This window comes from Alosa pseudoharengus, unplaced genomic scaffold (genome assembly GCF_046254945.1).
Source record: "Alosa pseudoharengus isolate Yale_2024_CS ecotype anadromous, Long Island Sound unplaced genomic scaffold, YU_APseudo_1.1 YU_APseudo_1.1_scf_13, whole genome shotgun sequence".
Taxonomy (NCBI): domain Eukaryota; kingdom Metazoa; phylum Chordata; class Actinopteri; order Clupeiformes; family Clupeidae; genus Alosa; species Alosa pseudoharengus.
Genome location: NW_027468598.1, coordinates 38,822,213 through 38,832,212, shown reverse-complemented (window position 1 = coordinate 38,832,212; position 10,000 = coordinate 38,822,213). Strand labels below are relative to the sequence as shown.

The following is a 10,000-nucleotide window of genomic DNA, read 5'->3' as shown; positions in this document are numbered from 1 at the left end:
GTGGCATTGGCAATGCATAAGCCCGTTTATACAGTGTATAGAGATGTATCGTAAATATTAATAATAGGCAAAATTTGAGCATAATAAAGAATGAAATTCGAATTGGGTTATGGAAGAAGATTGACAGCCCTAGTTTATACAAGTGTGTGCGTTTGTGTGTCTGTATGTGTGCGTACGTGCATGTGTGCGTGTGTTTGTGTTTATATGTGTGTGTGTGTTTGTGTGTCTGTATATGTGCGTACGTGCATGTGTGCGTGTTTGTGCATGTGTGTGTGTGTGTGTATGTGTAGGTGTGTGTGTGTGTGTGCGTGTTTGTGTGTGCGCGTGTGTTTGCATGTGTGTGTGTGTTCAGCATCTGTGTTTGGTGATGGTGTTGTTGTGTTTGTGTTGTTGTGTTTGTGTTGTTGTTGGGTTGTTGTGTTTGTGTTGTTGTGTTTGTGTTGTTGTTATGTGATAGTGTTGTTGTGTTTGTGTTGTTGTGTTTGTGTTGTTGTGTTTGTGTTGTTGTTATGTGATAGTGTTGTTGTGTTTGTGTTGTTGTGTTTGTGTTGTTGTGTTTGTGTTGTTGTGTTTGTGTTGTTGTTATGTGATAGTGTTGTTGTGTTTGTGTTGTTGTGTTTGTGTTGTTGTTTGGTGTTTGTGTTGTTGTGTTTGTGTTGTTGTGTTTGTGTTGTTGTTTGGTGTTTGTGTTGTTGTGTTTGTGTTGTTTGTGTTGTTGTGTTTGTGTTGTTGTGTTTGTGTTGTTGTGTTTGTGTTGTTGTTTGGTGTTTGTGTTGTTGTGTTTGTGTTGTTGTGTTTGTGTTGTTGTGTTTGTGTTGTTGTTATGTGATAGTGTTGTTGTGTTTGTGTTGTTGTGTTTGTGTTGTTGTTTGGTGTTTGTTGTGTTGTTGTGTTTGTGTTGTTGTGTTTGTGTTGTTGTGTTTGTGTTGTTGTTTGGTGTTTGTGTTGTTGTGTTTGTGTTGTTGTGTTTGTGTTGTTGTGTTTGTGTTGTTGTGTTTGTGTTGTTGTTATGTGATAGTGTTGTTGTGTTTGTGTTGTTGTGTTTGTGTTGTTGTTATGTGATAGTGTTGTTGTGTTTGTGTTTGTGTTGTTGTGTTTGTGTTGTTGTGTTTGTGTTGTTGTTTGGGAAAGTGTTTTGTCTCTTTCCTGCGTGTGCTGAGCCTAGAGACCCAAGAGGTGCTTACTGAACTAACCTGTGTGTGTGCGTGTGCGTGTGTGTGTGTGTGTGTGTGTGCGTGTGCGTGTGCGTGTGCGTGTGTGTGTGTGTTCAGCATCTATGTGAGGAGCGGTACCAAGCCCTCAGGTCTCGGCTGGTGATTGGCCGTCCAAAGTGGAAGCTGTTGTTTGACGAGATCGGCAGAACCAATCAGAAGTGAGTATGAGGGATGGTATGAGGCTTTAGGTGTGTGTGGGTCAGGGATTTATTTAGTGTATGTGTGTGTGAGTGGATGTGTGATGAGAGATACAACGTTGTGTGCGTATATGTGTCCATTAGGGGTGTCACAATTCTCCAAATCCTCGATTGATTTAATTTTCGATTTTACAGTCTGGATTCGATTCGATTTTTTAACATTTTTTAAATTGTATCTTAATGTATTTTTGTTATGTTGTTCACTTGTTTTGTTCTGTTTTGGGGGGCTTTTATTTTAGAACCTCCTATTTATTTAGAAACCGTTTCAACCACAAACTAGTAAACAGAACAGACATAAACATAACAACACGGACCGATCATTAGATACAGTGAACAAAATAAAAACGGACCGATCATTAGATACAGTTAAATGAAATAACACAGACTGATCATTTGATACAGTGAAATGAAATACTGTAACACAGACTGATCATTAGATACAGTGTAATGAAATAACACTGACTAATCATTAGATACAGTGTAATGAAATAACACGGACTAATCATTAGATACAGTGTAATGAAATAACACAGACTAATCATTTGATACAGTGAAATGAAATAACACAGACTGATCATTTGATTGTTATAACACACTCCGAAGAGACTCAAGGTTAATGTTCATAGAGTATTGCTCTGTTAATATGCATTTTATGCATTAAAGCAATTTTAGACTCTATCTAGAACTTGCCAAGTTGAGTAAGTTAGTATAACTGATGTGAATGAATGAACTTCAAAATATTTCCACACCGGTGATTTCAGAGGAGGGGGTTCGAGTTCGGTTGATGTGTTTTTGCACACTTAAACACGTGTGTGTGTGTGTGTGTGTGTGTGTGTGGCGGGGGGTCCGTCTTGCATGCATGCTGGACAAGATATTGGGGGTGCGGCTACAACTTCGATTCTACCTTTGATTTTGATGTTTGAAATCGTGAAGTAATTTTGATTAAATTATATTTGACTTAAAACTGTGATTGTGACACCCCTAGTTAGGGTTGGGCACCGAAACACGGTTCTAATATGGCACCGGTGCCAACGCAAACGCTAGTAACTGCATCGAATAACAACGTGGATTTCGGTGCCTCATTTCGGTGCTTAAATAGCGTTTTTTTTTATTTATTTTTTTATACGAGGCATCACTGCATGTCATGCGCCATCTCTAACGTCTTGCTCTGATAGCAACACATCCAAAACAGTTAGCTAACATATGATAAACACTGGATGTATAAACCAGAGGAGTGCACCACATAGGCGAGTGGACAGTGTTTGACAGCTTGCGTGAGCCCAAGTAGCTTACTTTAAAGCGATATCGTGAGCTCCTGTCAAAATCTAGCAGTGGGCCTAACTACACACAAACAAAAGGCTATGAAACAACATCAACAGTAGGCTAGCCTATACGTTACACAATAGCCTTGCTAATGCACTAACTGACATTTATTTGAAATGTTATCAGCAAAGTTGTAAGGTGAAAACTTTATTTCACGGTGTGTTATGGCATGATATTAATCTTTCATGTGCACGAGGCCCATATAGCATCACAATATGAAGATCATGTTAAAAGTTAGCTGGCAAAAACATAAATATGTAGGTTACATACCTGATGTCACTGAGCTGTCAAAGAGGCTACGAAACCATCTCCGTACGTTATCGCTAATTAAACTCAGCTGACTGTTGTTAGCGCATAGCCATAGTTGCTGTTAAAATGCCTACTAGGCTAGTGCTGGGAATCTAAACACAAAACTGGCAGTTTAATGGCAAGCAGTTTTAACATACCTTATGGCAAACCGCCTACACTGGGTAAACTTGAAAGCAGAGCTTAGAATTGTGTGTGCATGCATGCATGGGCGGATTATGAACTTTGGGGCCCCTGGGCCCAGATGTATTAAGGGCCCCCCACTTATTGTCGTATATGTGGGAGGGAGGGTTTGGGGGTCCTCCCCCAGAACATTTTTTATTTGTTTGATGTGATTTCCTGTATTCTGGTGCATTTTGGGGATGGCCAATACTAAATTCAATCAGATTCATAGCCTACATCCGGATTTGTTGATATTGAGGCAATGATTCCATGCAAAGGCTTGGGCTTCAGGGCCCCCTGACCCCTTGGGCCCCTGGGCCTGGGCCCGGTAGGCCCGTGCAGTAATACATCCCTGCATGCATGGCAAGCTGTTTTAACATTTAAATGTATTATTCATAGGAGCAATGAGATATTGATAGTAAATTGAATAACAGTTCAATTTCATGTTCAAATTTGTCTTATCAATAAATAAAAAGCAATTCATGCTTTAGACCATTTTAATTTAAAACATTTTAAAAACAAAGTATCGGTTCAGGCACCCTTTCGGCACCGGCACCGTTTTAAAAGTATCGATTTAGCACCAGTATCGGATAAATCCCAAACGATACCCAACCCTACCCCTAGTGTCTATGTGTCTTTAATTGAGTCTGTGTGTGTATGGTTTATGTGTCTTAGGAGGTGTGTATTTAATAGTGTGTGTGTTTATGGTTTATGTGTGTTAGGAGTTGTATATTTATTGTGTGTGTGTGTGTGTGTGTGTTTATGTGTCTTAGGAGGTATGTATTTAATCGTGTGTGTGTGTTTATGGTTTATGTGTGTTAGGAGGTGTATATTTATTGTGTGTGTGTGTGTGTGTGTGTGTGTGTGTTTATGGTTTATGTGTCTTAGGAGGTATGTATTTAATCGTGTGTGTGTGTTTATGGTTTATGTGTCTTAGGAGGTATGTATTTAATCGTGTGTGTGTGTGTGTGTTTCAGTAAGCGTGTTGGGGTGTTCTGCTGTGGACCACGGGGGATGTCACAAGCCTTACACACACTCTGCAACTCCAGTCAACACACACACACCACCTTCGAGTTCAACACAGAGACCTTCTGCTGACACACACAGCACCAACCCCCCCCCCCAACACACACACACACACACATTGTTCCCCTCAGGACCACACACACCTGTGTGTGTGTGGAATGCGTGCTTGTACAAAATATATTTGTATCTGTGAGTATTTTAAATAATTAAACAGGATTTTTTAAATAAAGTCCTCTGGTTATGTCTTTGTAAGAATGTGTGAGTGTGTTTCAGAGTTTGTGTGTGAGTGTGTTTCGGTGTCTGTGTGTTAGAGATGCGCGGTTCGCGGTTACAGACTCTGCGGTTAAACCGCGGATCGGGCGGATGACGTGAAGAAATATAATATTTTAATTAAATTCGGGCGGGTGGCGGTTGAAACAATCAAATGAAAAAAATATAGCCTATACATTGTTAAATTGTGTTACCTACATCCGAAAAAAACGAGCACACTTTGAAATAGTCAAATTTTCATCAGGCAGTTTGGCCTAGTTGCTTCTATGCATGCTGCTTTGTTTATCTATCAGAGACGGTGTTGCGGAATTGGTTTATTCCGATGTTTCACCGAGCAACCCCTCACGCACGCACGCACGCACACACACACACACACACTAAAGGTAACAAAGTTTAAATTAAGTAGCCTATCGTAGCCTACCAGCATGTTTTCCTCTCCAGTGTGCAATAAGAAAGTAGAAAAAGCTACAGTGCAAGTTGACCGATGATTCATCTCCCATGTTGCATCTCGTTGCAGAGCCTTGGTAGGCCACTAAGCAAATCGACAACCTATGAGCCCAGTTGCCAGTATTGGAGGAGGCCTAAACATCTCGTAGATGAGACTCTGGGTTATTTTGTTTCGATATTATATATAAACACATGGTCATTGTAGCCTACCATTCAGGGAATAGGCATTTCAAAGGGAGACAGATTATGGAGTGATATGACTCAGAACTGACATCGGGCAATGGCAGTGCGAGATGTTCAGAACGTAAGAGCTAAAACTTCTACAAGCTCAGTAACATCCACATCGGAAAAAAGAAGGTAAGAAAAATAGTGGGAAAACTTAGATGTGTAAGGCAAGCAAGCAAGTTTGGCGGTTGTTACTAAAAATGTGAACATGCACGTTGCACTGCTGTGCGGTGGGTTACAGTGCGTAAAGTAGGCTATAATGTGAATGACTTGTTATTTTATTAAGGATTTCTTTCTTTTTGCAAAAACTAAAGTACAATAGGCATTAATTAGTAGGCTAAATAGCAGCATGTTGAAATGATGTGCCAAATTGCAATTTTTATTACAATGATAAAATTGTAGGCTACAGGCCGATGTGCGTTTTATTTGGAGACTTTTGCGAGACAGAGACTGAGTTTGCTGCTGATATTCTGGGGATAGGCTACAACATAGCCAATGTACGACTTTAGCCTTTTAATATATTTGCTGCATTGGATCAGTCTTTCTAGAACAGGCAAGAGCTTTCTAGCCTCACGTCAGCAGCGCAGCATCACCCATATAGGCTACATTAAAACAACCAGCGGATGGCGGGCGGGTGTGGTTTTGAAAATTGGATGGCGGATGGATGATGAGTTTTGCTATGCGGTTACGGTTGAAATAATAGGCCATCCGCGCATCTCTAGTGTGTGTGTGTGGGGTTTGTGTGTGTGTTTGTGTGTGCGTGTGTGGTGTGTGTGTATATGTGTTTGTGTGTGCGTGTGTGGTGTGTGTGTATATGTGTTTGTGTGTGCGTGTGTGGTGTGTGTGTATATGTGTTTGTGTGTGTGTGTGGTGTGTGTGTGTGTATATGTGTTTGTGTCTGTGTGTGTGTGTGTGGTGTGTGTGTGTGTGAGAGAGAGAGAGAGAGAGAGAGAGGAGACGTGAACATCAGCTTTACATCATAACAGCTTCAGCTTTAATACAGATTGTGTCTTACATACAAATAGTGGTATGAGGGAAGCAGTCTCTGAGGCAGGAAGTGTGTGTATGTGTGTGTGTTTGTGTGTGAGTACATGTATTTGTGTGTGTGTGTGTGTGTATACGTGTTTGTGTGTGTGTTTGTGTGTGGCGTGTGTGTGTAGGGTGTGTGTGGGGTGTTTGTGTGTGGCGTGTGTGTGTGTGGCGTGTGTGTGTGTAGGGTGTGTGTGTGTGTGTGTGTGTGGCGTGTGTGTGTGTGTGGGGTGTGTGTGTGTGTGTGTGTGTGTGGTGTGTGTGTGTGTGTGGCGTGTGTGTGTGTGTGTGTGTGTGTGTGGTGTGTGTGTGTGTGGCGTGTGTGTGTGTGTAGGGTGTGTGTGTGTGGCGTGTGTGTGTGTGTGTGGGGTGTGTGTGTGTGGGGTGTGTGTGTGTAGGGTGTGTGTGTGGCGTGTGTGTGTGTGGCATGTGTGTGTGTAGGGTGTGTGTGTGTGTGGCGTGTGTGTGTGTGTAGGGTGTGTGTGTGTGGCGTGTGTGTGTGTGTGGGGTGTGTGTGTGTGGGGTGTGTGTGTGGCGTGTGTGTGTGTGGCATGTGTGTGTGTAGGGTGTGTGTGTGTGTGGCGTGTGTGTGTGTGTAGGGTGTGTGTGTGGGGTGTGTAGGGTGTGTGTGTGGGGTGTGTGTGTGTGGGGTGTGTGTGTGTGTAGGGTGTGTGTGTAGGGTGTGTGTGTGTAGGGTGTGTGTGTGTAGTGTGTGTGTGTGGCGTGTGTGTGTGTGTTTAGAGGGTGGTCTGGTAGGACGACGAGCCCTCTTCTTCGCTGCTGTGCAGTAGAGGTTGTCTCTCCCCGAAAGACGACGGCATCTTCTTCCTGCGTTGCTGGCGGCGACAGACCAGGGCTACTGCTGTGGCGAGGACGGCGGTGACGAAGGCGCCAACTAGCCCCGCCCCCAGAAGCCACGCCCAGATCTCCTGCGCTTGCTGCAGATACGGCGTCAGGAACTCCTGCACGAACCGCTGGCCTGCAGGGAACGGGGGGGCAGTTAGCGTCCGTCTCATTCCCACGGCAGCCATTTGCAAACCAAAGCGAAGTTATGGGGTAATACACTGACTATATCAGACGTGTTGTCGCCACCTACTGGCGAATACATAGAACACAACAATCCTCCGGTTTGTGTACCCCATAGCCTCCTTTTGGTTTACAAGACCGCCGTGTGATTACCCATCCCTTCAATCCATTTTTCAGGGTTCCCACGGGACATGGAATTTCTGGAATATCATGGAATTTTAGAAAGTCTATTCCAGACATGAAAAGTCAGGGAATTTAATCATTCTTGGGGCAAAGTCATGGAATATCAGGGAATTTTGTTTTAGCAGTTTAAAATGTACTTGCCAAAATACATTAACACAGATATTTCTCCGCAGAACTGGCATCTAGCTATTAGCTTTACTGCTTGTTTGAGTAGATGTGAACTTTGTTTATTCAATGCCCAGTTATTCAACTCCCACTCTTAAAAAGTAAAAGATTCTTGAACGCTCTGCGGCTGCTCTGAAATCTTTGGTCGGTGATTGTGCCATTCATTATAGTAGGCCATGGAATTTCAGTCAGGGAAAAGTCATGGAATTTTACGTTTGACTTAGAGTGGGAACCCTGATTTTTGAAATGGTGATGGTAAACCAGGCACATCAAATTCTTGTTGACCCAACTCATATTCTCCCTACCGAATACGAGCTATTGCCATCAGGGAGGCGGTTTAGGGCCATTAGCTGTAAGAGCAGCCGTTTTAAGCAGTCCTTCCTCTCATCATCATCATCATCATCATTTAGCTATAAGAGCAGCCGTTTTAAGCAGTCCTTCCTCTCATCATCATCATCATCATCATCATTTAGCTATAAGAGCAGCCGTTTTAAGCAGTCCTTCCTCTCATCATCATCATCATCATCATCATTTAGCTATAAGAGCAGCCGTTTTAAGCAGTCCTTCCTCCCTACGTCGGTGCTCTACTGAATAAAACAAGGGAAGGAAGGAAACATAAACTTTAGAAATCTATATTTTTCCCTTTTTTAATTCAAGGGTTTTTTTCTCCCTGTATCAGAGCCATGTCCTGCTTGTATGTGATTGTTGTCCTGCATGTATGTGATTGCTGTTTACAGAGAGGGCACTTTACAGCCCAAGACAAATTTCCCCTTGAGGGACAATAAAGTATGTCTTATCTTCTCTTACAGCTGAAGACACACTATATGGCAGCAGTGGGAACTGGTCTGAAGGTGCAGTTCTGATTGCAGCCACAGTGGGGCACTGCTGCTCCACACATGTCATCTGCTCACTCCATCTCCACCAGTCTATGTGTAGTTGTGTGTGTGTATGTGTGTGTGTATGTGTATGTGTATGTGTGTGTGTGTATGTGTGTATATGTTTGTGTGTGTGTGTGTGTGTGTGCGCGCGCATGTCTCAAGCATGTGCTGGCACATATTTTGCTCAACAAAACGACTACATTGTGTATTACTACACTGCATATAAAGCGACTACATATAAGCGACTACATATAAAGCAACTACATATAAAGCAACTACATATAAGCGACTAAATATAAACGACTACATATAAGCGACTACATATAAAGCATAAACATCAAAAAGACACAGACACCCACACTGAGAACTCAGCATGAAACTGTCAGGAAGCTTCAAATGATGTAAAGGGCATACAGTTGCTAAAATTCCTATATGTTCCTATATTAACACACGTGATTCTGCAAGCTCTTTACCAAACATGTGTCACATGATAAGCATCAAAATGGTGGTATTTGGCTTGCTGTGCTCCAATCTGACGCTACTTGAGACATGTAGCCCATGATTTTTTCATAATCGACTAACAGCAGTGTTACGGCGGGTTATTGTTGGGATGTTTATGGTCCCTCCGTTTGATGTGCGTTTTGGCGCCCCCTTGTTGTCACCGCTCTCCTTGTTTTACAGACCTCCAAGCTGCTCGCGCCCAAGTGTAATGGCTACACCTGCACCCAAGTGCAATGGCTACACCTGCACCCAAGTGCAATGGCTACACCTGCATCCAAGTGTAATGGCTACACCTGCACCCAAGTGTAATGGCTACACCTGCACCCAAGTGTAATGGCTACATCTGCACCCAGGGGTGCAATGCTATTTAAGGCCAACCTAACCCTGCTTGGGGAGAGGCGTTTAAGATCCGGAGTCGTCCCCATCACTGCCGTCCGTCCCGTTGTTAGAGGCCTTTGCCATATCGCTGCTGTCTGGCTGCCTGTCCTGAGAACCCGCTTGCTTTTTGATTTTCGTTTGAATACCCTAGACTCGTTTGTCGTTACTGTAATCTTTAATTTCTGGTAATAAATATACTTTTGTACCTTGCGAGGCAAATCATGTGCACCTTCCCTCTTTATGTTACTTTGGTTTGTAACAAGCAGAGACAGAGTTAGAGAAAGCGGCTGACTAACTGGTTGTAGTAAGAATGGTATTGATTGGCTAACTGGCTGTAGTAAGAATACTACTGATTAGATATTGCTACACAAAGTCAGAAGATTCCCTTCCTCCAGAAACAGGTCTTGTTATAACCTCTCTGTACACTTTCAAATTCTACAATCCTTCGGTATTTTACATAGACAATAAAATAAATGGTAGAAGGTGGTCACTTGCGCTTCAGCCTGGTTGGTGCTCACGGAACAGGACGCAGAAGTCAAAAGAGGAGACCCAAGGTCTAACTAGAACCAAGGAGCAGGACCGGAGCACTCAATGCTCAAAGAGCAGGACCCAATGCTCAAGGAGCAGGACCGGAGCACTCAATGCTCAAAGAGCAGGACCCAATGCTCAA

At 43.0% G+C, this 10,000-nt stretch overlaps 2 protein-coding genes across 3 annotated transcripts in view; one reads left to right on the top strand and one right to left on the bottom strand.

The window, feature by feature from the left end:
• nox4 (NADPH oxidase 4) overlaps positions 1-4,430 on the top strand; it is a 30,240-nt gene extending 25,810 nt beyond the window's left edge. The window contains exons 17-18 of one of the 2 annotated variants that reach the window (XM_076281662.1): positions 1,272-1,372; positions 4,180-4,430. In XM_076281662.1, coding sequence (XP_076137777.1) covers positions 1,272-1,372; positions 4,180-4,300 — 222 coding nt within the window. In that variant the 3' untranslated portion in view covers positions 4,301-4,430. The remainder of the gene's footprint in view (positions 1-1,271; positions 1,373-4,179) is intronic. The other variant, XM_076281663.1, reaches the window with a different exon arrangement.
• A 2,506-nt stretch (positions 4,431-6,936) lies between these two features.
• Positions 6,937-10,000, bottom strand: part of tyr (tyrosinase) — a 31,609-nt gene continuing 28,545 nt past the window's right edge. Inside the window, exon 6 of the mRNA XM_076283007.1 lies at positions 6,937-7,178. Within this exon, the coding sequence (XP_076139122.1) occupies positions 6,937-7,178 (242 nt within the window). The remainder of the gene's footprint in view (positions 7,179-10,000) is intronic.